The sequence below is a fragment of the Mesoplodon mirus genome (genome assembly GCF_964341445.2).
Source record: "Mesoplodon mirus genome assembly, chromosome: 8".
Taxonomy (NCBI): Eukaryota; Metazoa; Chordata; class Mammalia; order Artiodactyla; family Ziphiidae; genus Mesoplodon; species Mesoplodon mirus.
The window spans coordinates 2,222,275-2,249,857 of record NC_138984.1 but is presented as its reverse complement, the minus strand read 5'-3'; the positions used below and the strand labels follow the sequence as shown (position 1 = coordinate 2,249,857).

At 46.6% G+C, this 27,583-nt stretch overlaps 2 protein-coding genes and 1 long non-coding RNA gene across 4 annotated transcripts in view; 2 read left to right on the top strand and 1 right to left on the bottom strand.

Moving 5' to 3' along the window:
• Positions 1–6,173: 6,173 nt before the first annotated feature.
• On the bottom strand, positions 6,174–15,528 carry LOC309809240. 2 transcript variants are annotated; one of them, XR_014294830.1, is made up of 4 exons: positions 15,313–15,528; positions 10,618–10,772; positions 10,127–10,280; positions 6,174–9,200 (listed from the first exon to the last, which is right to left on the bottom strand). It is a non-coding gene; the product is annotated as an uncharacterized lncRNA (long non-coding RNA). The 2 variants fall into 2 exon arrangements; XR_014294831.1 differs by having other exon boundaries at positions 6,174–8,531; positions 15,313–15,527.
• Positions 15,529–15,805: 277 nt separating this feature from the next.
• The window catches only part of TWIST2 (twist family bHLH transcription factor 2), a 51,121-nt gene continuing 39,343 nt past the window's right edge, over positions 15,806–27,583 (top strand). The window contains exon 1 of the mRNA XM_082630206.1: positions 15,806–16,377. Coding sequence (XP_082486332.1) covers positions 15,860–16,342 — 483 coding nt within the window. The 5' untranslated portion in view covers positions 15,806–15,859 and the 3' untranslated portion in view covers positions 16,343–16,377. The remainder of the gene's footprint in view (positions 16,378–27,583) is intronic.
• Positions 17,429–27,583, top strand: part of LOC309809239 (uncharacterized protein) — a 47,092-nt gene continuing 36,937 nt past the window's right edge. The window contains exon 1 of the mRNA XM_082630207.1: positions 17,429–17,508. The gene's annotated coding sequence lies outside the window, so the exon portion shown is untranslated. The remainder of the gene's footprint in view (positions 17,509–27,583) is intronic.

Below are 27,583 nucleotides of genomic sequence, written 5' to 3'. Positions count from 1 at the left end.
AGGAGCAGTGCAGGGGGCAAGATGCATGGTACACCAAGAAGCTTTGGCTGAGCTGGCTCACCTGATCCCCTAGGAGAAAGGTGCCTGTTTAATTTACTGTCCAAAAAGTGACACTATTGAGAGTGAAAGGGAGTGCTATAATAGGCACACTGGGATGTGTGATTCGCACACCCTGTGATGCGTGCTGTGGGTGGAAAGGGAGGTCAAGGTCAGCACTGGGGACCTCTCTGGATGTGCCTGTCTCACCTACCACACAGGCAGAGAGAGACACGACTTGTCCGTATGGGTCCTGGATAGGACGAAGGGTGCACAAGTACGATGATGTTAGATTCCACATGGGGAAGAATTTTCACTTGGAAAACTCCAGGAGTCCTACCTTTGAGAATTTACAAATCAGTTCCCCCTAAGCCTTGGAAGACTATCAAAATTATTCTGACAAAGAGATTCATGAGATGCAAGTTGAGTATAAGCTCTGGTAATAAGTGATGTAAAGGACAAGCTAGACACTTCTCCTGACCACAAACAGCCATGAACTGGCGAGGCCACCACGCTGCATGTCTTTATATGCCTAGAACAGTGACCAGCAGGGGAACAGCAGCAATGAGACATCACTGGGAAAGGCTTTGAGGGGAGTTCTGCTTCTGCTTAGGTTGTAAAAAAGCTGCCGGGGAACATTGCTCCTCTTCTGACCATGAGAAGGAGCTGGAAAATCTACAAGATCATAATGTTCCTTTAGTTCCTAAAGAACTGAAGTCACAAGGCCACAGAGAAACTAGATTCCAAGTGTGACAAACCCTCTGAGGAGAGGGGAACCACATGAATTACCCCATGTTTGGTGGAGCATAAAAAGGGGTAGTTACCATACAAGCAGGCAAAAAGAAACAGCTGAAAGTTAATGATTTCTCAAATGCTGAATATGGGTGTATTAGATTGAATGGTGATCTTCAAAAGCTATGTCCAAGTCCCAATCCCAGGAACCTGTTACCTTACTCGGAAAAGGGGTTTCTGCAGATGTAAGTTAAGGATCTTGAGATGAAATCATCCCAGATTATTCAAGTGAGTCCTAAATCTAGGTTTTCCTATAAGAGATACACAGAGAAGACAGACACAGAGGCAGAAGTGATGTGAGGCAGCCACAAGCCAAGGATGCCAGCAACTGCAGAAGCTGGAAGAGGCAAAGAAACAAAATCTCCCCTAGGGCCTCTCTAAGGAGGACTTCTGTCCTCCAGAACTGTGAGAGAATACATTTCTGTTGTTTTAAAGCACCAAGTGTGTGGTAGTTTGTTATGGCAGCCCTAATCAATGAATACAATGGGCTCACATGACAGCTCAGCATCCCTGGCAATTCTAGACACAAGGGGAGTCTGCACTCAATGTTTTTCCATGGGCCTTTACCAGGTACTTTCAAGAAAGATGGAGGGCAGGGAAGGAGACCTCGGAGGGTCTGTCTCAGCGGCGCACAGGCATGAGACCCTGCCTGCTTCCTTCTTTATTATGGAGCCAAAGCCAAGCTGGCGGAGGGCCAGCCCCCAGGGCCCAGAAGAGATGCTCTACCTCTGAGAAAAGAAAGAAGCAAAGGCTATCTCCCTTGTAGGAGGAGCTGAACCCAGCTCAAGCAGGATGCTGCACATTAGGCAGAAGTCTGCTTCTCGGTGCAGGAGGAAGATCAGGAAACTCTCTCCCACCTAAGACCCTCCCCCACACTAAGAAAGCAGGGTTTGGCTGTCATGAGGGAAGGGCAGGAATGTTGAGAAAGCCTCATTCCTGAGACCTAGATGCACCCCCAAGGCTGAGACTAGAGCAAGAGAACTGAGAAGATTCTCTGGACCCTGCCACAGTGTGTGCATCACAGACAACCACTGGCAGAGGCTCAAGAATGTGGGGGAAATCTCCTCTTTATGGTGTAGAAGTACAGGGAAAACAGAGCTGAGGGTGAAGCAGGAACATGGAGGAAAAGCCTACAGCACTCCAGGCCCAAAGTAAAGACAGGGAAGAAGCACCCCTTCAAGGAAGAAATTCAAAGTCCATAGTCACTAATGGGAACCCTAGCAACGAAAACTCCACACCCAGCTCAACTACAGAATGACTCACGTCCCACAACAACAGTCTGTCGGAAGACGCGTGCCCATTTCCAGGCATAAATACTATTTGGCTCAGTCTCCGCTGTCCTTTCACATACAGTGTCCCAAACTAAAAAAAACAAAAAACTTTTTTTTGAGATACACAGAAAGACTATAAGAGATGACTCATTGTCAAGAAATACATAATCAGAAAAACCAGACGCAGAGATGATCTAGATGTTGGAACTATCAGACAGGGATTTAAAATAACTGTAGTTAATATAATAAGTAACTTATTTAATATAATAAATAAGATAGAGCAGAAGGTAAACAATGTGTCAGAACACATGAGAAATTTCAGCAGAGAAATAAAACCATAAAAAGGAATCAAATGGAAATGCAAGAAAAAATTTTTTTTAACCTACCATATCAGAGATGAAGAATTCCTTCAACAAGCTTATCAGAAATGTGGACATAGCAGATTAAAAAAACTGTCACTGAACTTGAAGTCAGGTCAATAGAAATCATCCAAGCTGAGACACAAAGAAAAAAAAAGAAAAAGCAGGGGAAAAAAACCCCTCAATAAACAGAACTGAGCATCCATGAACTGTGGGAAAATATGAAGCAAATAACGTATGTAATTTTAGTCCCAAAATGAGAAGGGAGGGAGCAAGAGAATTGGGCAGGAGAAAGATTTGTATGTCAGTAGTTGATAATAGACAAAATTAAAGAAAAACAACAAACTAAAAATCAAAGACGCTCAAAGTATCTCAAGTAGAATAAAAACAAGTAATGACACATCAAGGTATATCATAGTCAAATATTTAAAAACCAAAGATAAAGATAAGATCTTGAAAGAAACTGGAGAAAAAAATATACATTGTATACAGAGGAACAAAGGTAAGGTTACAGAAGACTCCTTGTCAGAGACCTTGTAAGCCAAATGAAAACAGAGAGACATTTTTTTGAAAGATTGAAGGCAAAAGTTGCTGTCCAACCAGAATTCTATAAACAATGGAAATGTCTTTCAAAAGAGAAAGCAAAACAGAGACTTTTTAAGACCAATAACAACTGAGTTAATTCATTCCTCATCTGCTTTCACTACAAAAAATATTAAAGGAAGTTCTTCAGGCAGAAAAAGTATGATACAATGATGCCAGATATATATCTCAGTCTACACAAATGAATGAAGAATGCCAGAACAGGTAAATATGAGTAAATGAAAAATTATATTTGAATCTCTTTCAAACATAATCAACTGCCTAAAACAAAAAAAGTAATGATATGGTAGGACTTAAAACATATGTGGAATCAAAAGGTATGATAACAAAAGTACAATGAATAAGAGGAAAAAATGAAAATATACTATTGTAAGTTTCATGCAGTAGTATGTGAAGTGAAAAATAGTATTTGAAGATAGATTGTGATAAGTTAAAGATGCATATTGTAAAGCCTAGGACAACAACAGAGAGAAAGGGGTGGGAGAAGAAGAAATAAGCCAATTTAAGGTAGAACCGAATACACAAAATCATTTAATTAATCAGAAAGAAAACAAAAATAGGAACAAAGTACAGACAGAATAAATCGAAAACAACAAGTAAGACACAGATTTAAATTCAGCTATGTAAATGGTTATTTTAAATGTAAATTCTCCATTTAAAAGACAGAGATTGATTGTAAAATTAGAAAGAAAGCAAGACTCAACTATATACTTAAAAAAAAACCTTTAAGTATATTGACATAGAACGATTAAAAGTAAAGAGATAGGAAAAAATATATCATGCAAACACTAGTCAAAAGAAAGCTGAAGTGGCTATATTAATATCAGAAAAACTAAAGTTTAGAACAAGGAATATTACAAAGAAAAAGAGGGACCTCATAAATTGATACATTAGCCAATTCATCAAGAAGGCCTAACAATCTTACTTGTGTTTGTCCCCACTAACGGAGCCTCAACATACATAAAGCAAAAGCTGAGAGAACTAAAATGAGAAATGGACAAATCCACAATGATAGCAGGAGATTTCGACACACCTCTCTCAGTAGTTGATACCAAAAAAATATACAAAAAATTAATAAGGCTGTAGAGGATTTTAAAAGATCAACCAATTTGAGCTGACATGCTTTATAAGACTACACACAATGTTATTTTCAAGTGTATACTGAATATTCACCAAGATAGAACATATTCTGAGCCATAAAACCAGTCACAACAAAATTTAAAAGATTGAAGTAGTACAAAGTATATTTTTTAAGTGTAAGGTAACTAACCCAGAAATCAACAACAGAACAATATCTGGAACCTCCCAATATTTGGTTATTAAACAACAAGTAATCCAGTCAAAGAAGATGTACAAGACAAATTAGAAAAAAATTGGAGTTAAAAAGGGGAAAACACAATATATCAAAATTTGTAGGATGCAAGTACATCAGTGCTTCAAGGGAAATTTATATTATTAACTTCTTATATTAGAAAAGAGGAAAGTTCCCAAATCAACTACCTAAGCTTCCAACTTAATAAACTACAAAAAGAAGCAAATTAAACTCACAGCAAGTAGAAGGAAGAATACAAAGATAAGACCAGAAGTAAACGACATAGAAACAGAAAAACAATAGAAAAAAATCAATGAAAGCATTAAATTGATTACCACGTATACAGACTGAATAAGAAAAAAAAGAGAGAATACATAAAGTACATATATTAAGAATAAAGCAGTGACTTCCCTGGTGGCACAGTGGTTAAGAATCTGCCTGCCAATGCAGGGGACACGAGTTTGAGCCCTGGTCCGGGAAGATCCCACATACTGCGGAGCAGCTAAGCCCGTGAGCCACAACTACTGAAGCCTGAGCGCCTAGAGCCCGTGCTCCACAACAAAAAGCCACCGCAATGAGAAGCCCATGCATCACAATGAAGAGTAGCCCCTGCTCGCTGCAACTGGAGAAAGCCCGTGCACAGCAACGAAGACCCAATGCAGCCAAAAACAGATAAATAAATTAATTAGTTAAAAAAAAGAATAAAGAAGATACTACAGAAATTAAAGGGACAGTTAGAGAATGTTATTAACAACTTCACAGCAATAAAGTTTACAAGGTAGATGAAATGGAACAATTCCTTTAAAGACACAGGCTGTCAAAATTCTCCCAAGAAGAAACAACCTGAATAACCCTACCTCTATTAGAGAAATTGAACTTAAGTGAATTGAGTTTCTATGGATTCTACACAGAAAAGTACAGACACAGATGGCTTCATAGGCTTATATTATCAAACATTTAAGAAAAAAATAATATCAATTCTATACAATGTCTTCTAGAAAATACAGGTGGAGGGAACACTTGCCAACTTATTTTATGAGGCCAATTTTATCTTGATACCCAAACCAACGAAAGATGTTACAAAGAAAAGAAAAAACACATTAGACATTAAAAACTCTTAAAATATTAGCAAATTGGGCCTCCCTGGTGGCGCAGTGGTTGAGAGTCCGCCTGCCGATGCAGGGGATACGGGTTCGTGCCCCGGTCCGGGAGGATCCCATATGCCGCGGAGTGGCTGGGACCGTGAGCCATGGCCGCTGAGCCTGCGCATCCGGAGCCTGTGCTCCGCAACGGGAGAGGCCACAACAGTGAGAGGCCCGCATACCACAAAAAAAAAAAAAAAAAAAAAAAAAAAAAAAAAAAATTAGCAAATTAAATCCAGCAATACATATAAAGGATGATATATCATGTTTAAGTAGGATTCACCCCAGAGTTGCAAAGTTGGTTCAACATCTAAAAATCAGTGAATGTAATCTGCCATATCAACAGACTAAAAAAGAGAAAACAATATGATCAACTCAATGACGTAGAAAGAGGATTTGGCAAAATTCAACACCTATTCATTATAAAAACTCTAAACTAAAAATAGAAGGACATTTCCTCAACTTGATAAAGTGAATCTATGAAAAACTTACATCTAACATCATACTTGATGGCAAGAATCTGAATGCTTTCCTCCAATTGGGAAAAAGGCAAGGAGTTCTGCTCTCAGCATTTTTTTTTCTTTTCGGCATTGTATAGAGGTCCTATCCAGTGCAACAAGGCAAGAAAAAGCAATAAAAGGCACACAATAGAAAAGAATGAATGAAAACTTTTTATTCATAGACATGATTGTCTATGTAGAAATGCAAAATACAGAAATACAGAATAAAATTTACCATTAGAGACAATGAGCACATTCACAATATTGTGCAGCCATTACCACAACCTAATTCCAGAATATTTTTATCAGCCCAAATGGCAACTGTACACACATTAAACACTTCCTATTCTCCTCTGTTTTAAAATGTACCTGGGATTTGTTTTAATTAGGTATGGGAAGACACATAGAAATAGATAAGACCGTCATGAAGGGTGAAGTTTTTATACCCACAGATCCACAGAAACAGGAGGCAGGGCCACACGGGGAAGTACCAGGGGTGGCTAAGAGGCAGAAGGGAGGGGGAAATGTGGACGGGAGCCTTTACTGTGGTTTGTGTGGGACAGGCAAGGCAGGGCAGGGTAAGCAAGCCGAGCCAACTTCAGGTTAGGTAGTGAAACACTTTTGAGCAGCCGGGGCTGTAGAGGTGGTCACTAGTTGTTGGCAACTGGTTCTGGGGTGATTTAGGGCAGGGACTATGTTCCAGACTGATAAAATGAGTAGGGTTGGGGTTTGCACTCAGGATTGGTTGGTTTGCATATCAAAGGGATGTCCTCAGGCAAGCTGTTTGCTATCTCCAAGAATCCACTGACTCTGGGAGGGGCAATCCCTGTCTGGGTCCACAAGGCCCCAAGATGTCAAAGCATCATAAAATACAGAAAATAGAACACATGATTAATACACCCCCTCCTCCTAACCCTTGGCAATTACTAATCTGATTTCTGTCTCTATGGATTTGCGTCTTCTGGATATTTCACATAAATGGAGCCATACAATATGTGACCCCTTTTTCTGGCTTTTTTTGTTTTGCATAATGTTGTCCAGGTCCATCCATGTTGTAGCACACATCAGTATTTCATTCCTTATTTTAAAAAAATTTTTTATACAATTTTGAAAGGTTACTTTCTGTTTACAGTTATTACCAAATATTAGCTACATTCCTCAAGTTGTACAATGCATCCTTGAGCCTCTCTTACACCCAGTAGTTTGTACCTCCCATTCTCCCATGCCTACATTCCTATAGTCTGCTTCTTTTTTGTTATATTCACTAGTTTGTTGTATTTTTTAGATTCCATATATAAGTGATATCAAACAAGTACTTCATTCTTCTTTAAGACTAAATAATATTCCATTGTATGGCTATACCATGTTTTGCTTATCCATTCATCCATCGATGGACATTTGTGTTGTTTCCATATTTTGGCAATTGTGAATAACTCTGTTATGAACATTTGTGTACAAGTTTTGTTTGAACACCTGTTTTCAATTTTTTGGAGTATATACCTAAGGGTGGCATTGCTGGGTCACGTGATCATTCTATAATTAACTTATTAAGAAATCACCAAATTTCTCCACATCCTTACCAATACTTGCTAGTTTTCCGTTTTTTGTTTGTTTTGTTTTTTATTATTATAGCCATCTGCAGCTGGTCTTTTATACATTGTTGGTGGGAATGCAAAATGGTCCAGCCATTGTAAAACAGTTGGGCAGCTTCTTCTTAACTTAAGCATACACTTACATAGGACTCAACAACCCCACTCCTAGGTATTTACCTGAGAAAGACGAAAGCGTGTCTAAACAATGACTTGAATGCAGCTTTATTCATAATCACTGAAAGCTGGAAACAACCCCAATGTCCATCAACTGATAGATGGATAAACAAATTGTAGTGTCTCCATAAAACGGAATACTCAGCAATAGAAAGAAACAAACTATAGATGCATGCAACAGTGTGGACGAATCTAAAAAGCATTATTCTAAGTGTAAAAAGCCAGACACAAAGGGCTATGTCCTGTACAACTTCGTTTTTATGACTTTCTGGAAAGGGCAAAACAGGAACATAAATTAGATCTGTGGGTGCCAGTGGCTGGGGAGGGGGAGGTGACTGACTGCAAAAGGCACAGGGGAACTTTTTGGAGTGATGGAAATGTTTTGCACAGTTGTCAAAAGGTATCACATTTTAAACTTAAAATGGGTGCAGTTTATTGCAGGTATGTTATACCTTCAAAAAAGGAGATAGGGACCCAGTTCTCCATCCCATGCTTAGATCCGCTTTCCTACCTTTGTATATGGAATATACTTGCTTGCTGGCTGGGGATCTCAGTGTCTCAAGACATACAAGGGAGTCAAGAGGGTGGCGTGGTGGTGAGGGAAGCTGGGCCACTTCTCCACCCACCCCAGAAGCAAGCACAAGGCTGTTTTCTGTTTCTTGGGTTTGTTACTTGGTGTGATCAGCTCCTTCATCACCTTCTCTCCTCCTCCTTCACCTTCCGCTTCACTGAGTTGACCGTTTTCCTTCACTTTGAGCGTAAAGAAAACATCTAGTTATGTGAAGGTTCCCATCGTGTGCACTGTTATTGATTATATACCAACATTTTACTCGCAGAATTGAAAAAATAACAATATTCCAGATTTTTTACACGACTTTAAAAATGGAAAATGAGTAAAAACATTTTCTTCCTCTTAAATTGCAAACCTCTGTACAGCCAAAATATGAGCGATTGTGATCCAAGCTGCTCAGCCATGAGTTAGCAGGCCACGGGTTTCAGAATGGATCCAGGGTATAGGGGTCCCACCCAAAAGATGTACCACATACCTACAAAATATTTCCTGTGTGACCCAGGGAAATAAAGGTGACACTTTCATCCTTTGATACTAGTGTTCATTAATTTTTCCTCTGGGGGAAAAAAGTATCCGTCAAAAAACTAAAATAAAGCTAGTTTCCCTTTATATTCAGAGTTCAGATAGCGCCTCCTTGGAGATGGGTGTGAGGCCCTTTTTGAAGAGGGTAAGGAAAAGTCAGCAGGGCCGGAAGAGGGAAGGCAGAATCAGAGGGAGAAGCCTGGAGCCAGCAGGCCTCACGCCCCCCACCGGCTTCCAGCTCGAGGGAGCCCAGCATCCTCCCCGGCACTTTCATCCGTGAGGAGGGGAAACTGAGGTACACCTGGGTTGTTATTTATCCATCTTCCCTAAAGTAGGAGATGAAGAAATGAAGTAGGAAAATGGAGTCAAGCAAAATAATCAAAAACCTTCTAAAAAATGTGTAGCCTGGAGAAGTTACATCTCACCCCTTATCCCTACGTAAACACACACACACACACACACACACTCACACTCACATTTTCTTCTTTAAACAAGGACAGCCAATCGCGCTGTGTCCCGGTCACTTGGGAGAGCTCTACGCCCACTTGCCCACCGCTCTGGTGACCTCTATAAAAGAGAAATTTGCCATACACCCTGAAGTGTTTCCCCCAGAAGACTTCTTTGATGAGCTTTTATACTTAAGATATAACCAGAGTTTTAACACACGCAGGTTTAATTCCAAATTTATTCTTTGAAACATTTGAGGTCAAATCTGTATGTTTATTTAGATCAGTGCTCAGGACTTTTTCAGTCGAATTTTCAACTTGTGCAATTAAAGTTTTCTGAAGAACATTTTAAAACATGTATACAGTTTTAATTTAAGATCTGCTAAAGCTCAAAAGTGTCACGTGGAAGAGAGACCATAATTTCTAATTATAAAGTATTGGGGAACGATAAATTCACATGACCTTTCCAGGAAAGTTTATGACCAGGCCACAACAGGACAGGGGCTTTATGAGGGGTCAGGGCACGTGTGGTCACCAAGGCTCCCCTGCACATTACTTAGGCAGATTAAAGAAAATCACAGTCCCCTGGTTTTGGAAGTACCCACCCTGGCCCTGGTCTTTCTAAAACGCCACAACGTGTCCAAGTGTGACACGAAGCTCAAGTTCCCCAACCCGGATATCAGTTTCTGAAAACAGAACCTAGACCTTGTCGTGTTAAGGGAACCTCACAAAACTTTCACTCCAACCCATTATTTCACAGAGGGGAAACTGAGTCCCGCTGAGATGAAGGGACTAATCCAGCTCACCTCTGGTCAGCGACAGAACACTGAATCCTGATCCCTCCTCATCCTGTTCTTTTTCTGCTCCTGCACAGACTGGATGTGGCTGGGTTTTACCTTTTTTTCTTACGAGATGGAGCAGTGTTTAAATTGCATGTCTTCCTGTTCCCAACTGGTAAACCTAAAAGTGAAAACATAACTAGATACAGCAAGAGGAAAAATGGATGAATGCAACCTCCCCAGCTGGCTGTCACTTTCCAACTTCTCTCAAAGTAAAAGTCGGTCATCACATCTTTCCTTAGAACCCTCCTTCGGTTCCCATTGCCTTCAGAAGGAAATCCAAATCCTGTAATTGGTTCTATGAGAGCCTGGCTCCAACATTCCTCCCCGGTGCCACTGCAATGTACACACCTTGCTCATGGGCCCAGCCTCTCTTCCAGGGGGACCTCCCCAATCTCAGGGCCCCCAGGCCCCCAGCCACATGGTGGAAGTCCAGCCAGTCAAGGTTCCATGCTTACCTTCTCTGCTGGAGCAACAGGAGAAAACTGGTTAATTAGTGCTGCTATCCCAGGATACTATGACACTGAAGTGTCATGCCTGTCATCCTCAGGCACGAGGGGGAGGGCCCCTTGTACCAAGACAGACTGAGGCTCACACACAGAGGGAAGCAGAGCTGCAGGGTGGACAGGGAAAAGAGAGACACAACATCATTGAAACTCCTGGATCCAGCTAAGCCTGAAGCCAGCCAGAGCCTGAGCTTCCCAAGTAGTGAAGACATTCCTTTTCTGTTAAGCACATACAGACTGTGTTTGTATCATCAGCACCCAAGAGAGTGCTGGCCACTGACCCCCTGAGCTCCCAGGTGCAGGGACCCACCCACTGTGGGGACACCCATGGCTCTTTCACCCCGTGGATCTTGACGCATTCTCATCTCTCCTGGTAGCTTTGCTCCCCCTTTGCTGATGTCTTCCCCAGCACCCCAGACCTGCCAGGCTCTCCCTCCTCAGCCTTCCCTCAGCCCGGGTAAAGCACACTCCACTACACCCGTCAATGTGCTGCATTGCGAAGTCTCTGCTGCCTGGCTCCTACCCCACTTCTTAGCATGGCATGAACCACACAGTCAGTGATAATGAAATGGCCTGCACTAATACTCTACTGTCTTCCATTAATTCCTCCCTCCAGCGTACAATAAAGTGCGTGTTTTTATTAGAGTGTAACCGTAAGTCCTCTTATCTCTCCACCCATCAGAGTCAACAGGATCTGCTGGGCTCCACTGGAAAGTGCCAAGTTTGAAGAGCAGTGGGGGAGGGAAGGAGAGGGCAGAAGATGTGACAGATTTTAAGATTAAAAACAAACAAGACAGGCCGGTGAGAACCTAAAGGAACTGTCTGAAAGGGGTGGGGGGCTGGGGAGAGAAAACAAGCCTTCCTGAGTCAGGAATTCAAGTCAAGCTAAGTTAAATCCAGCTACTCCTAAAACCATAGTGGATGACAGCCTCTCCCAATCCACCGTGGTGGGAAGCTCCGGGGCAGTGACACGATCCCAGCAGGACCAGGAGTCCCTGAAAGCTTCCTTGCTCTCTGGTGTAAAAAGATGCACCACGTTTATCTTGTACACGTCTTGCCCCAGACCTTAAGTCAGCCATTTCTGCAAGGAGAGACCACCATACGGACATCAGTAGTGCTCACTGCCCCTGGGTCACTCAGTGCTTCTGTGCTTTCTCTATGGTCAGGGTCAAGAAATACATGGTTTAAGAGGAAATACATGAGTTCACACTGATATTTCCAACAAATTTAGCAAGCCATGCTCTTACCTAACTTCTTTCATTTTACATTTGTATCTCTTTTCTTTTAGGGTGGAAATCGCGGTTCCCAAAGATGTAAACATAATAACTTGCTTTAGCTCACAGTTTCAGGACCACAGCAGCAATACTGTTACTAGAAACATGAATACTGAAAACAGAGTAAGCCTTTGTGCGGCTCTTTTCTCTCTCCTTCAGTCTATCCCTCTAGGGATGGATACAGTCAAATCACAGCGTTTAAAGTGATCTTAAATTATTTCTGTCTGCATGGTTAAGCCACCAAGATGATACAAAATTAGGTACATCTGTCTGATTTTGCTTCTGACTTTTTAGGGTTTTCTATTTTTTTCTCATTTGGGTTTAATTTTTAAATAATTATGTGAAACATTTATATGGTTTCAAGGTCAAATCTACATAACAAGGTTTATGCAGAGGAGCCTGGCTTCTTTCCCAGACCCCTACACCTTGTTCTCTCTCTCTCCCATTCTTTTTAGGCCATGGTTGATCTTTCTGGTGTTGTTTTTATTTATTTTTCATTCTTATTTTTAAAAAATTATTTACTTATTTTTGGCTGTTCTGGGTCTTAATTGCTGCGCGCAGGCTTTCTCTGGTTGCAGCGAGCGGGGGCTACTCTTTGTTGTGGTGCGCGGGCTTCTCATTGCGGTGGCTTCTCTTGCTGCGGAGCACAGGCTCGAGGTGCGCAAGCTTCAGTAGTTGTGGCTCACAGGCTCTAGAGCACAGGCTCAGTAGTTGTGGCGCATGGGCTTAGTTGCTCCGCGGCATATGGGATCTTCCCAGCCTAGGGCTCGAACCTGTGTCCCCTGCATTGGCAGGAGGATTCTTAACCACTGTGCCACCAGGGTAGCCCTCTGGTGTTGTTTTAAAACTGAAATTAGGTATACATTCCATGTGAAAAAAAAAATCATAGCATGAGTTTGTTGCTGATTTGATCTTAAAGGCATTAATAAATGTGGGGCAAAGGCCCGTGTTATTCCTACGTTACAAGTGAGAGATGTCAAGAAAACAAGGCACCCTGGGAAGAGCCCTAGTGTTCATCTTCTACACTACAGTCCACAGTCGGGGTGTCTCAGAGTTCTTTTGCAGAGAACAGGGCCCACGCTGGCTAATTTATGCAGGAAACAACTTATTAGAGAATATGACAGAATTGCAATGGAGCTGATAAACAGACTCTAGATAGAGCCTTTGGGACCGACTTGCAAACCATACTGCAGACTTGGAGCCACCGCCTCCTGTACCAGGAAAACAGTGATTCCAGAACTAGCCTGGAATCAAGGAGCAACTGCTACTGCCGCGGCTGCCAGCTCCCAGGCTTGCTGGGTTCCACTCCAGAAAAGGGTTGCTTTTCCCCCTGCCTCTAGATGTGACCAGACACTGCACTTCCAGGAGCAACCAAACATCTCCACCCCTGGACTCAACAAGGGCGGGGCAGAGCCATGGCCTTCTTCCCTCCACATCCCACAGGACTGCATCCTGCAGACCAGGGCTGCCAAAGTCTGAGAAAGGTCATTTGTAGCTTTTCAACTCCTGCAGTTCAGGAAGGATCTGTAGGAGAAGGATGGAAAGGAGATGAGCCCCCGTCCCCCATATACAACTGAACGCTGGAGGAACCATCCTTTTACGCCTTGTCGTGGTAACATTAGACGTGCAAGCCAAGGGTCTAACGGTTATAACGAGGGCTTGTCCTATGCCCTCTTGAGCGATTTTTCAAAGGGAAATTTCTAAAAGGGATTTACCTACAGGAGAATCTTATCTGTAGGTGATCGGTGCCTTGGATATCAGGTGTCAGCCCCTTGTAAGCCCAACTCCACCTTGTTGCTGTGGCTTAGGCAGGTGATCGGCTCTTAGACGGGACTTCCAGAAATTGTTCTCATGCCCGTGAGCAGCAGGGCAGACAGAGTCGGGTGGAGCAGCCTCCTCCTTACACGCTCGCTCTCCGGGCTCATGGGCAGGGGGAGGGGGGAGGGACGTCTCTGGGCTTATGTAAGCTGGGCGGGAAACGAGGGGTCTGGGCCCTCGGTCTCCGCAAACTGAGTGACACACGGAGTTGGTGAAGAGCAGCACGTCGCTGCTATTCCCATAAAGCGCAGGCCCTTTAGACGCGCAAAGCCTCGGGAAGGCTGGGCCCCAGAGAGGCCAGGACGCTCCCCAGGCCCCTCTCGCTCTCTCTTTTGTTCCTTAAGTTTTTATTTTAGACTTTAAAGAGACACGGAAAGCTCTTTTGCTGCGCTGGATAATCTGAGCGCCATACCAGAGCTGGAGAAGGCGGGTGGTCAGGCGCGGCGGGCTGGGCGCGGCAACTCCCAAGACCCCGTAGTCTTAGGATCCTGTAGTTTTCAGACCGTGAAGCCCGCGGGTGGGGAAGAAACGGCAAACCAACAGCGCTCTGAAGCAGCCACATCGTGCGCGGGCCTCTCTCCACCCGCTCTGTCTCCCATCGCTGACTGCGGGGGTGGGAAACGTCCCCCTGGGCCGCCCGGGCCGCACACGCAGCCGCTCGCCCTCGGGTTTCCTAACGCGGTGGGCGCGGCCGGGCCCCGCGGAGCAGCCGAGGCCCAGCCACGCCGGCCCCGAGTTCAACTGCAATAAAAGGGCCCAGCCCGCCCTTGATCACGCGGCTCGCCTGACAGTCCGCTCAGGCCCGGGTCTAATTGAGCCCGGGTCACCTGGGAATAGGTTCAAAGGCATCCAGGCCGTAAACCACCTCCAGGCCCCGAGCCAGAACGGCCTGGCGAACAAAGAGCCCCCGAACCACTTCAAACGCGCCCGCGCTCGGCGTCCAGATGGCGCGGGGCCGACGTCCCCCGTGTCGCCCGCCGAGGCCGGGCCCCCGCTCTGCGGCCGCCCGGGCTGCCCCGCGGGCGCCCAGCGCAGGGGAGGCTGCGCGGCTCCCCAGACCGCCCTCTGTCCACAGCCGATTTGTGAAGCAGAGGGTGGGCCCCGAGGCTGGGGCCCGGCACCGCGGCCTAGCGGGCGCCCCCGCCCCGCTCCCGCACTCCCGGCGGGGTCCAGGCAGGTGGGCGCGGTGGGCGCCGGGCGCTCCCGCGGAGGCTCGCGGTGGCGCTGAGGTTTTAACGCACTTAGAAGGACGACCTGCGAAGGGCGTCGGGCCGGGGCTCCCCAGCAAGTTGGGGTGAGAAACTCCCCCATACAACTGCTGGGCAGAGCAGGCCGCGTCTCCACGGATCCCCGCGGCGCGTGCGTGGAGAGCGGCGTCTCCAAGGGCACCCGCGTGTCCGCACGCCCGCGGCCTGCGCACCGGGGCTACTGGCCCCGCACGTCCCCCACCCCTGGCCGAACGTGCGGACCACGGCGCGAACTCGCTGTGCGCCCGGGAGCAGGCAAGGCGCACACTGGCCCGGGCGCCGCCGGGGGCTCCCCGCCGCGTCCTCACCTCCTGGGAGCGCATCCAGGGTAGGACTCGCCACCCGCACCCCTCGCGGCGCGGGAGAGACCCCGCAGCCCGGCGGGTTTCGATCTCCAGTTAAGGAGCAGACAAAGCCGGGTCGGCTGAGCCCAGGGCGCGGCGCGGCCGGAGAGCGGTCAGAACCCGGGATGGAGGCGCGGGCGGCGCGCGAGGGCCCGGGACTCCCGGGTGCCCGCCGCGGCCGGGGCCTAAGGGGGAGGCAAAACTGAAAGTGCCGCGCCGGGGGGCGGGGGCGGCCAGCGAAGGCCCCAGAACTTGCCCTGCCCCCGGGCGCGGCGGCCAATCAGCGCGCCGCCCTCTCTCCTGACAACTATTTAGCAACCCAGCCCGGCTAGGGTTTCCAAAAAAGTTAGAATAACTTCCTCTCCCCGAGACCTCGGTCTTGCACAAGCCGGCCTTGAAATCAGAGCCTTTCGAGCAGCTCGGAGAGCGTGTGCTCGGCGACCGCGGGCTTGGCCAGCGGCGCGCGCTCGGCGCCCGGCGCCCCCAGCCCCACGCGCGCCGGGCGGGCGCCATGGAGGAGGGCTCCAGCTCGCCCGTGTCCCCTGTGGACAGCCTGGGCACCAGCGAGGAGGAGCTCGAGCGGCAGCCCAAGCGCTTCGGCCGGAAACGGCGCTACAGCAAGAAGTCGAGCGAAGATGGCAGCCCGACCCCCGGCAAGCGCGGCAAGAAGGGCAGCCCGAGCGCGCAGTCCTTCGAGGAGCTGCAGAGCCAGCGCATCCTGGCCAACGTGCGCGAGCGCCAACGCACCCAGTCGCTCAACGAGGCCTTCGCTGCGCTGCGCAAGATCATCCCCACGCTGCCCTCGGACAAGCTCAGCAAGATCCAGACGCTCAAGCTGGCCGCCAGGTACATAGACTTCCTCTACCAGGTCCTGCAGAGCGACGAGATGGACAATAAGATGACCAGCTGCAGCTACGTGGCCCACGAGCGCCTCAGCTACGCTTTCTCCGTGTGGCGCATGGAGGGCGCGTGGTCCATGTCCGCCTCCCACTAGCGCCGCGCCACCCACGTCCGGACCGGCGCGCCAGGGTAGGTGCTGAGCGCGCGACGGGCGCCCTCCTCAGCGGGCGGGCCGCGGCGGCGAGGATGGGGTGCGCTTTTCCTCCTAGCAACAGACGGGGGTCGATCGGGAAGCTTCCAGGTGCCGGGGCACCCCTGTGGTTTTGTGCAAGCTCCCAGGCAGGGTGTCAGTCGGGAACGTGCCGACTGGTGACAGTGGTATTTTCCGTCCTTGCTTCTGTGGAGGTGGGGGCCTGTGGGTGAGTGTCGGGGGAGTGGGCATCAGAAGAACTGCCCGGAGCCGGCCGGGGCAGAGATCTGGGGACCAGCTACCCACTTCGTCCCTCGGAGCGGAGGCCGCCCGGGAAGCTGCCTGGGCCGGGCCATGCCAGGCTGTGGCTTCGCCCCGTTCCCGGGGAGTGGCAGAGCGCGCTCGTCGTGCGGACACCCAGTTCTCCTCGACTGCTCTTGCAGGGTGTCCCGGCCCGCGCCTCGGGGACCCGGCCGTCGGCGCCCTGGCCCGCCCGGTGGACGCAGAGGTGCGGACCGGCGGCGCCTGGGTTTGCCTGGGGAAGGCGGGAGGACGCTGCCCTGTGCTGGCGGCTCCGGGGGCCAGTGCAGCCCGAAAGCCGGGGACCATCCGCGCCCCGAGCGCGGAGGACAGGGCCGAGGCTGAGGCACGGAGACCGGAGCGCGGACACCGCCGCTGGGAACCCCGGCTGCCCGCAGGCAGGTGGAGTGGACCTCGGAGCTGGGAGCCTCTGGCCCCAGCCTTGAACCTCGAGAGTCTGGGAGGGGGCTCTGCCCGCGCTGCGTCCGTGCGTTCGGCCCCGCAGGAGAGCGCGAGGGGTCCAGGCTGGGAAACAGGTTTGCGGGGAAAGGGAGGCGGTGCGACAGGGCCCGGCGCCGGAGAAGGCAAAGGGACACGGCTGCTGCCGAGAGCAGTGGAAGTTCTGGATTCCTCTAGTAGAGCGCTCAGGGCGTCCTGCACCGGCCCCTTTTCACCAGACACCTTAGAAGTCCCTTAGACAATGTCTAACTGCGGAGATGCTGTCCTGTCCTTTCCAGAAGGCTCTGTGACCATGCCTCTCTCAGACGATGGAGTGAAGGGTGCAGGATTTTTGGTGGAGAGAGGGCCGGGTTAAAAATCCTTCGTACTTGGTATGTTTTAGTTTCTCGCTCATCTTGAAGTGTTTTTATTCACGTCTCCACTTCACACAGAAGGAATTTAGATTAATCAAGAGCGTGCAGCCGCCCATTCTCCCAAGCATATCCATTTCTTTCCTGTGTGTTTTATAATATCTGCAAATGTTTTTGCTGTGGCTACGAAAGGCTGATCTAGCACAGGTGGATTTTATTTTATTTTTTTAGTTTTTATTTCTGTGCCACTGAAAATTCTTTTGGTGAAATAGGTCCCTAAGACAATAATCATTTTGTAGGCTTTTTAAAAAGAATTTTTAGCAGAGAATAACTTACGGGCATCTTCTCCTATCTTTGTCAAAAGCAGATGGAAAGTGTCTCAATCACATATTTCCCTAGGAAAGAAAGTTTGGATTGCCCGAGTACTAAAATGCTACAGTGGGATAATACATTAATTCTGGTTTTCGCTGCCTAAATTATGAGCTTCCATTAGTTAATTCCATTTACCCTTTCTACCACACATAGTTTATAGCACATCTGAAATAAGAACAAACAGATGAGGAACATCATCTTTTTAAAACGTACACATATATAGCTTTGTTTAAGGAAAAAGTCAACAGAATTATCATTAAGAGTTCCCTCCAGAAAATTATTGAAAACAAAAGCAAGAGGTATTACCTTAATGCAAGAATTTCGTAGGATCTTTTAAGATTCATTTGAAAAGAATCGCATTCCTAAAACAGAGACTCAGACATAGAGCACAGTTAACATTATATAAAAAGAAAAGGTATTGCTTATAATGAATAAATGAAAAGCATTAAGAGTTTTCTTGGAAAAAAGGTCCCTGAAATGTAAGAGAGAAACACATTCAGCTGGAGAGCAAATGATCTCCATGGGGCCCATTTATTTTTATTTTTCTTACATGAATATAACTGACTAGGTCTGATAAACCAGTTTCCTGAGGCGGATAGATACCCACTCTGTACAGAGGAGAAGGGAACTGTGAAAATCTTTAACACACTGACGATCCTGGACGCACCTTGTTTTTACTTATCAGGCATGTTCGACAAACTTTTGTATTCTTTCTGTTTTTAAGCTGTTAGTCTGTATGAGTATAAATACAGTCATAATTGGTTTGATTTCCTGAAAATGTTGCTCCATGGCATTTGTTATTTATTTGTAACATTTTTAAGACGCATTAGGTGTATGTATTAGTAAGGGATTTCTATACCTTTCCATAAATTGTATGTGATTTTAGTGTCTGTTGAGATATATGAGAAAAGCTGTGTCTAGATGAGCAGCAACCACATTAAACGCCGGAACTGTCCCTTGATATAAAGAGAAACACAGAAGAATCAGAGTATTGCCGGTGCTGATGTTTACCCTGACTTTTTCCTTTGGCCTGGTACTTAAAAACACAAATACACAATAAATCAGGTGTCCTTGGACAGTCAGCAGGGTTCGTCTAATCTGAAAATCTCCAAAGGAGTTTTCAGTTTTCTCATTAAATGCCTGGGTCTTCGGTGCAGGGTTGGCGGGGCACCTGGCTGGGAGGGTGTGGGGAGGTGATGATTACTTATCAGACATTTTTCGTGTTCTCTGCTTTGTGGTTAAAGAAGATATCTCTCTAACTTCTGCAATCTGCATAGATTTTCAGTAGGTTCCCATCCTCAAAATACTACCTTTTTTTCCCCTAAGAACTTTTAGTTACTTTGGAGAACAGAGTAGGACCCTCTAACCATCCAATATGTGTAAGCCTTTTCCTCGCTCCTGAAAATTGACTTTTTGGAGGTGTTCGTTAATGGCTAAATTCAGAATGCTAGCTGGTCGTGAAAGAAAATGAATTCCCTATGGTGAATGGAAATGCAGAATCCTAGGAGAGCTTTTGATTGGTCAGGGGAAGAAGTAGAATGAATGGCCCAGCTACTTGAAATATACGTAATGTTTTGTTATAACATGCCCACTGAAAAGATCTGATGTAGGGGCTGACCTCTGTTACGTGGGTATTGTTTCCTTAAATATTTGTAGTTATTCTAAATCTTGCAGGAAGCAGGTCTTGCTACCCATCTGGCCAGAGTGGGAACTGGAGGCTTGGGACTTGGAGAGTGGCTGTTTGAGGTCATTTGAAATGTAGTACTTTACTGAGGTTTTCTGAAAGCTGTACTATTTTCAGACAAGGCTTGAACCTGAAAGAATTGAGTTTTCATCCTCCTTGTTTCACTATATTTTGGATAGACAGCACAGATGCCAGATTCCTTTCGCCTGGTGAAAAGATCATAAAGTAAACTCTTTCTGAGCAGAGCATTATAACTCATAACTGTAGTTTAAATCTGGGCTTTAAAAAAACCCAAATATTTTAAGAAGCCAGTTTTAAAGGCTGAACTTTTATGACAGTTTTTAAGCTTAGTATTTATATTAATCTATTCTCACTGGTGTCTTTAAAAACCCTGTGAATGTATGCTGGAAACTCTGTTTATGTTTGTGTCTTGTCCTGGGAAAGGATAAATGTGCTGCAAAAAGCAAACCAAATACAAAGCTTTCTGCTAGCAAAGAATTCACGGATGAGGCAATAAAATTCAAAGAAGAGATGAATACGTTAGTGTAGCCAAGAAGCAAAGCCATAAAGAAGACATAGAATCTAAGAGATACAGACATGGATGCATTCAAAGGTAAAGCCAAGATGAAACACTGAAAGCAGAAAATGCTTCAAAACATATTTCACATGGTCACCTGAGTCTACACATGTGATAAAACTGTATAGGATGAAACACTCACACACACACACACATACACACACGGGTGTGTGTAAAACTGGCGACATCTGAATAAGGTCTGGAGAGTGTATCACTGTGAGTTTCCTGGCTGTGATATTGTATTATAGTTTTTTGAGGTGTTACCACTGGGGGAAACCGAGTGAAGAATGTAAGGGAATCTCTGCGTACTGTTCCTTACCACTTTCTGTGACTCTACCGTTATCTCAAAATAAAAAGTTTGAAAGAAAAGATATTCCACAGGAATTAAAAAACTTTCTATATTCAAATGAGCAAATTATATAAGGAATGATTATGCCTATCTCAGAGTAATAAACCAAAAAAAATGTGCCTTGAGCAAAAATCCACGTTTTTCCCTGATATCATTTGCATTATTGCACTTTTCCGAATATTAGGAATTTCTCATATTTGCAATATATAATGAATTAGAAGTGGTTCCTTATAATTCTGAAACAAAGAGTAGAATCCCAGAAATCTAGAGGAGAAATACCAATCAATACATTTATCCCTTTGCTAATAACGAATATATTTTTCAAAGGAATTTTAGGAAATATTCACCTGAAACTGATACAACATTTGCTTTTAAGATACTAAGTCTATATTGACTTACATATCCCCCCCACACACTGTTCTGAAGCCGATGATTTATCAAAATTATTCACCCAAGAAGTGTAGAGATTGAAGTCTTAGTACACAGTTGGGGGGTGGGGAGAGAGAGAGACAGAGAGACACAGAGAGAGAGACTGACAGAGATATCAAATCGTAAACTGAGTCATGGTTATTTTAAATTAATATTTTAGGAACGTATTTTGTGTTTGGGTAAGTCTTTGACCGCAATTTAGTTATATTAAATGTGCCTTAATTTAATGTTTATTTTGGAGTGAGATACAGTGACATTAACGCTGCGATTTCCATGCTGAAGTCAGCTAAGGCATGGTGGGATTTTTCTTCAGTGATTGCTAACAGTTGTCCTGTTAAAAGGAGACTCGAATCAGAAACTGGAAAAGCCAGCACGTAACTTTATTCTGACCTGAGAAATGTTTCGTGGTTACTTGAAAAGAGTCATTTTGAATCAAAACAATGTCTTACGTGCTTTGAAATCTGTATTGTTTTATCTACAACTCTCTTGTTTAGAATAATATGATCCTGTGATTATGTGTAAGAGGGAACATGATTGAGAGAGCGAGGCCTGGTGTCTGTGGAGGCTGTTATTGCTCAATTTCTTCCCATAATATCGTTTTCCTCTGTTATTTGATCAGGGGAAGATTTAGATGACCCAGCTTCTCGTGATGTCTCCTGTAGAATGGTAATTTTACTTCTCACATCCTAAGAGCAATGCCTCTAAAACTGGGCACATCCCTCCTTTCTTTAGACCAGAATTTCCCCATCAATTGAATGAAGGACAGGGTTGAGCCCCACGAGCTTTAAGTTATCAAATTCGGTTATTCTGAAAAATACTCCTTTCTTTTTAGCTCATATTCGACCTTAAAAATAGCCACCTGCATCTTTGGGTGGGGCGGGGGGGAAATGGTAAATTATGTTGTCTGCCATTAGATTCCTTTTCCTTGCTGTTTGTGATGGAGGGTTCACATTTGTTTTTCTGGACGTGCAGATCTGGTGTGTGACTGATGGGAAAGATTTGGGCAAAAACCCCTAATTTTATTAACACTGCGATAGACACCAAACATCCAACCCCAACCCCAGGGCTGAGGTTTGTGCTGGGGTCACAGCCAGGGCCTCTCTGGAGCGTCAGGGAGAGCAACTCAGAAGGGAAACCGGTGGTGGGTGTTTAGCCTCGTGCTTGGGGAGGGGAGGAGGTGTGGGGATCCTTTGTCCGACTCCCCATGGAGAACAAATGCCCCAACTTTTGCTGTTCATGCTGTTTTTCTATTGCTGCACAAATGAAATACCACACTGGCCTTTCTGTTCAATTCTCTCTGAGTATGTCCCTCTTAGAGATTCAACAGATTTTTGCCTGCTCCAGAGACAAGTGAGGGCTCCTTGAGGAACAGCTTGTAAAATAAACAAACTCCCTGAAAGAAAACACAGGCCAATAGTTTCTGGTCTCTGCCTCTGCGGCCGTGGTGGATTTCTGTGTGTGTTCGACTTTGATTTAACATTCTGGAAGTCAGAATGCAAGCAGGCAGCATGTTCTTTCAATCACGAGGTCTAGAAATGAACATTGAGCTGCTATTTCCTTTCATTAATCTCAGCTCTTTAAGTAGATTTGTTTGCAGGGAGTGTAGTGGGATCAGAAGTCAAAAGCCATTTGCCTTGTTTGACTTTCTGGCCCTGTGGGTGCGAAAGTGCCTGCTACCTAGTCGTCTGCTTCCATAACTCAGACTTTTAACTCGGGAAGAGTAACAGGGAAAGCTAGCCTGCAGGGTTAGGAAGAGCTGTACTTACTGGGTCACTTCCGGAAGGCTGTGTACATTGAAAATCCCATTCCTAATGAGATTGCCTTGATCAATACACAGGTGCTTATCATTTCTTTGGGAAATGCCTAAAATTACTGCAAATTGGAGAGGAGAGGAGGGGGGAAAGGGCTTTATTTTCTTTCTCGAGTTGAGAGCATCACCGAGTCTCTATTCATATAATTGGGTTTGACTGATGAGCAACATCCTCACTGAAGATTAATTTTCCTGAGTTTAAATCATCCCAAATTGCCTACTACGTATACATGGGGTCGTAACTAATCAAAGTCTTCAGAATACGCATGGCCACCTTGTTGTCCTTTTTCATGCTATCTGTATGCGTCGGCCGGAACCTAAGAAAGAAGACTTGATCCTTTGTGCATTTTTTCTGTCTGGTGAGCCTTTCTTCCTCAGCTCCTTCCCCGCCCCGACCCGACAACCCCGCATCCTCTCTGGCGCTTATTCTTTAGCTGAGATCTATCATGATTAATAACTGAAGCCCACGAAAGCTTTCATATCGTAGTAAGTGATAGAGGATGAACAAAAAGCCCATCATTCAGGCCGCAGCAACAGCACAAACAGGCACGAGGAATAAACACGCCGCCTCAGGTTCTCTGAGTAGAGCAGTCCTGGGTGTTCCGGAAATTCAGTGCCGCTCAGTAATAGACGTGCAGCCAGACCCCCCGCCCCCTAAACCGTGTGCTGGTGACTTCCTCTCCTTGGCTGGGTATCGTTACTCTTCTCTAAGACAATTGTTCCACTGATACCAGAACAAAAGTGCCCCTGGTGGATATCTGTACCCTAGAAAGCCTGGTGTGTCCTGCTGTGTTGCTTTTTCTTGTGCAAAATGACCTGCTTCAACCGCCGAGAACTGCATGAAACCATGTGGTGACTCCACCGGCGGGTGCTTCCGGGCTGATAGTTCATGGTGTCCGTGGTGGGGCTGCACGGGATGTCCACGCACACCCCTCTTGGGTAAAGAGTCCACACAGTCAAGTATTTTAAGGGCAGAATGAACTCAAGGCTATTTTGCCGGATGTTAAATTATTGCCGGTTCCGGAACTCTCTTTTAGACGATTTTTTGAGGATAGAGATTTTCTTTTAATTAAACAATAAGCAAAAAGCGTGGACTGTGATATATTTATCTGCTCGTTTCAAAGATCACTATTATGCGACATCCACTTTTGTTTTATTACGTTTCAAAAATGAACGATTGCACATAATTTCACTGTTGAGTACATTTAATCTTCTTACGCGTCTCCAGCGATTCTGGAAACATGAATCGATCATTTATGATTTATATATGACAAAGGTAACTTCTTCAGGAATGGCAAAGTAAAAGAGAAAGTGAAGATCTGAACGGGAAAAGTGATGTGTGGAGAATTTCACACAGAATAGGGCGATTGAGGGGATTGGAGCCCCTGAATAAGGAAACAGAAGGATCAGGTGTGTGTGCGGGTGTGGACCTCCCTCTGCTGGTCCCTGGAGACCCATCGCGTCTCCCCAAGGGTCCCTGAGAAACCTAGAAGACAGTGGTTTATCAGAACAAACACCCTCCCGGCCTTCCCAGAAAAGGGACACTTTGTAAAATCCGGGAGGGCTGCCTCAACGCTGCTGTGGTGACGCCCCAGGCGGGAGGCTGCGGAGCCGCGTGACTTCACAAGGACCTGCAGAGCCTTCACCTGCCGCCTGCTCCGGGGCATCAGCGTCACCCCGAGAGGGCCATCAGAGACGTCCCAGAGGTGGTGCCCGACTTGCAGGACCCTGCCAGAGTCAGCGGGTGCCCCAGGTGCCAGAGAAAGCAGAGGTCCCTGAGAGCTCGGTGGCTGAGGTGACCACCCTGCATAGGCGAGGGGAGCCCAGGAGGCGGGTGCTCAGCTGGGCCGGACCGGCCAGGTCACGCGGAGGAGCGGCTGAGCGTGAGCCAGCGTGGCCCAGCCTTTGCCAGGGTTAACAGAAGACGTGGGAATTCAGCACTGGTTTCCTCCTCCTGTAGATAACCCCACTGTCAAATTTCACTTTGAAGCTTTCGCTCGTCCAAAGACAGCAGACTTCCAGGAGATGACACCCGCCCACCTCTGAGGTTCACAGGGGAAACAGACCGCGCCTGGCTTTGCTGAGAGAAGCCAACTCACCACGCTGGCCATCTTGTGAAGCATCCTTCTGCTGGAGCGGCCGAGTTCTCTGAATGGTGATAAAGCGTTATTTGCACAGATGACAGATTTCATCCTCCTGGCTCCTTCCTCAGAAGCATGTCAATGTGCAGATTTTATGAAGCAAGCTCTTGGACAGTCAGCTTGTGTTGTGTAGTTTTTGAAGGTTACAGCAAGTATTATTCAGTGTTAATTACATAATTTCACTTTTGCTAACCAGAAAGAGGCAGAGGGGAAGTGAGGGCACAAAGAGCAAAGCTGGTGTGTTTCTGGCTCCTGACACCCACTGTGCTCTCTCCTGCTTGACTCTTCACAGTGTGAATTCTGGAGGTTTTAAATGCTCGCGACTATATGTCGTCAACGTGCCTCTCCCCAGTGGATTTTGCTCTTCAGTGAAACCACCGATTCAAGAACAAATCATATGTAATTCTTTCCCTTAGTGAATTTCTCTGACTTGGTATTGTTCTATTTGGGGAAATTTTAATTAGACAGAAAGCAAAGGCAGTTGCTCTTGCAGGGGCAGGCTAGGTCCTCAAGTGAATCTGTTGAGAAAAACCCATTGTCTGGGGTCCAGGGGATTGAGAATCCAAATAGGACTTTTCCTGAATTTGAACATGCAGTGGACATCACCTTCCTGCTCTCAGCCCTACATTTGTGGGCTGAGGTGTGTCATAGCTTCGCTGGGACTCAGTTTTCCTGCCTGTAAAAGGATGGGGTAAGTTTCTCATAGTCCTGTGGTTATCAAAATTCCAGGAGCCAGTAGGACCCTCCTGGGTATGTACACCAAAGAATTGAAAGCAGATGTTCATACAAAAGTGCACACTCATGTTCATAACAGTGCTATGTACAATAGCCAAAGGTGAAAACAATACAGGTGTCCATCAGCTGAGGACGGGGTCAGTACAGTGCAGTCTCTCCACACAGTGGAAAACTACTCAGCCAGAGGGCATGATGTTCTGGCTCACGCTACAGCATGGGTGAATCTTGAAAACATTACGCTGAGTTAAAGAAGTCAGACACAAAAGACCAAATAGTGTACAATTCCATTTACATGAAATATCCAGAATAGGCAAAAGTAGATTTGTGGTTGCCAGGGACTGGCGAGGAGGGAGAATGGGACAGAATTGCTTAATGGGTGTGGGATTTCTGTTTGGGGTGATGAAAAAGGTCTGGAACTAGATAGCGATGATGTTTGCACAACAATGTAAAATTCTCCTGAATTGTATACTTTAAAATGGTTAAAATGATAAACTGTGTATTTTACCAGCAAGAAAACAAAAAAATCCTGCGTCAGACTGTGGGCCTCTCTGGGACTTGGGGGTGGAGGTGTGCTAGACCTTTACCTTTTCTCCACTTTCCAGAGACGTAATCCAGCTTATCCACTTGATTCAGCGCTTATCAGATGCTTCTCATCTAGTCAAGTTGTGTTGCCTAAAAGCATTTTCCTTTTGAAATCTCTTTCCTAATGTGTTCATAAAAAAAGTCCCTCAAACAATTCTGATAACACACTTAGCGGCCTGTTGATTGTACCTCTGGAAGCCTCTCCACGGTGGGCTGGGGGACCGGGGGGGAGGGGCACAGGGGCGGGAGTGGCCCCAAGGCTCTACACTGCCAGCCATCGACCCAACAGACAAGAGCGGGGAGCATCTTCCACACCTGCTGCAGGGGTGGCCCAGGAGCATTTGGACCCATTGCGTCCAGCAATGGGCCCCCTAAAGCCCAGGGCCAGCCCACGAGTGAGTCGGTCTCAGTCTGGTTCGCAGGCTCAGAGACCCTCAGAGGGGATGCTGTGGCCACCCCGAGCTGGTGATTCCTGAGAAGGGGGGCCTCTGGCCCTGTGCTGCTCTTTTGGGTAAATCCCTCTCTTTCTCCAGGGCCGCCTTCTAAGGGCTGGGACCCTAGCCCAGTGCAGAGTGGACATGGGACCAGCATGGTGGGGCCCGGCCCCAGAGAGAGGGACATGGGGAAAGGGGTGGCACGCCGTCATTCAGGGCCAGTTGGGTCATTTTTTCTCCTTTGATCTTTTTTCTCTCCTTCCCCCACTGCCGAGTTAACACCTCGCCTGCTTCCTGAGCCACGGTGCCCCAGAGACCCACCAAGGGAGACGGGTGGGAGAGTGGCCCACCCAGTGCTTCCTCCGCCGTGATTCAGTTCCGTTTCTAAAAACGCCATCACCTTCATGGTGTCATGCAGTCAGCACTTTGAGACCCTTGCAGAAACCCCAGAGATAGTGTTGGGCTCATGGACTGTGTTTGGAGAATCCAGACAGCAGGGCTCAGGAGAACACGAAGCAGGTCTGAAAGAAGCTCACCAGGAGGGGCTGGTGAGTGGCTGAAAGCAAATTTGCTGCTGCTGTTCCCCGCTTCCTGGTGCTCTGTGAACCCCTCCCCCCAAAAGAAAACCACCAGGGAGGGAAGAAGAGAGGTAGACAGATTCCCTCAAGCTGCTGAGAGAGACAACTCAGATTGAGGCCGGAGGACAGGACTCAGGTTGCCTGCCGGCCCCCTAGTTAAGTTGTGTCGCCGCCTGACAAGAACCCGGGTCACCCCCGCAAGCCAGACGCATCTTGTCCCGGGGCCCCGATGCATCACTGCCACGTGGTTCCTCCTGCAGCTGCAAGGACGGAGCCCAGGTGCAGAGGGGATGCTCTTTGATTCACGAGTGCAGCCCAGCGCTACTGTACCTGGGGACACTGCTCCACTCTCCGGCCACCTCTGCTCTGAGTAACTGAACCGGGGGCTCACCATATCCCCCTGGG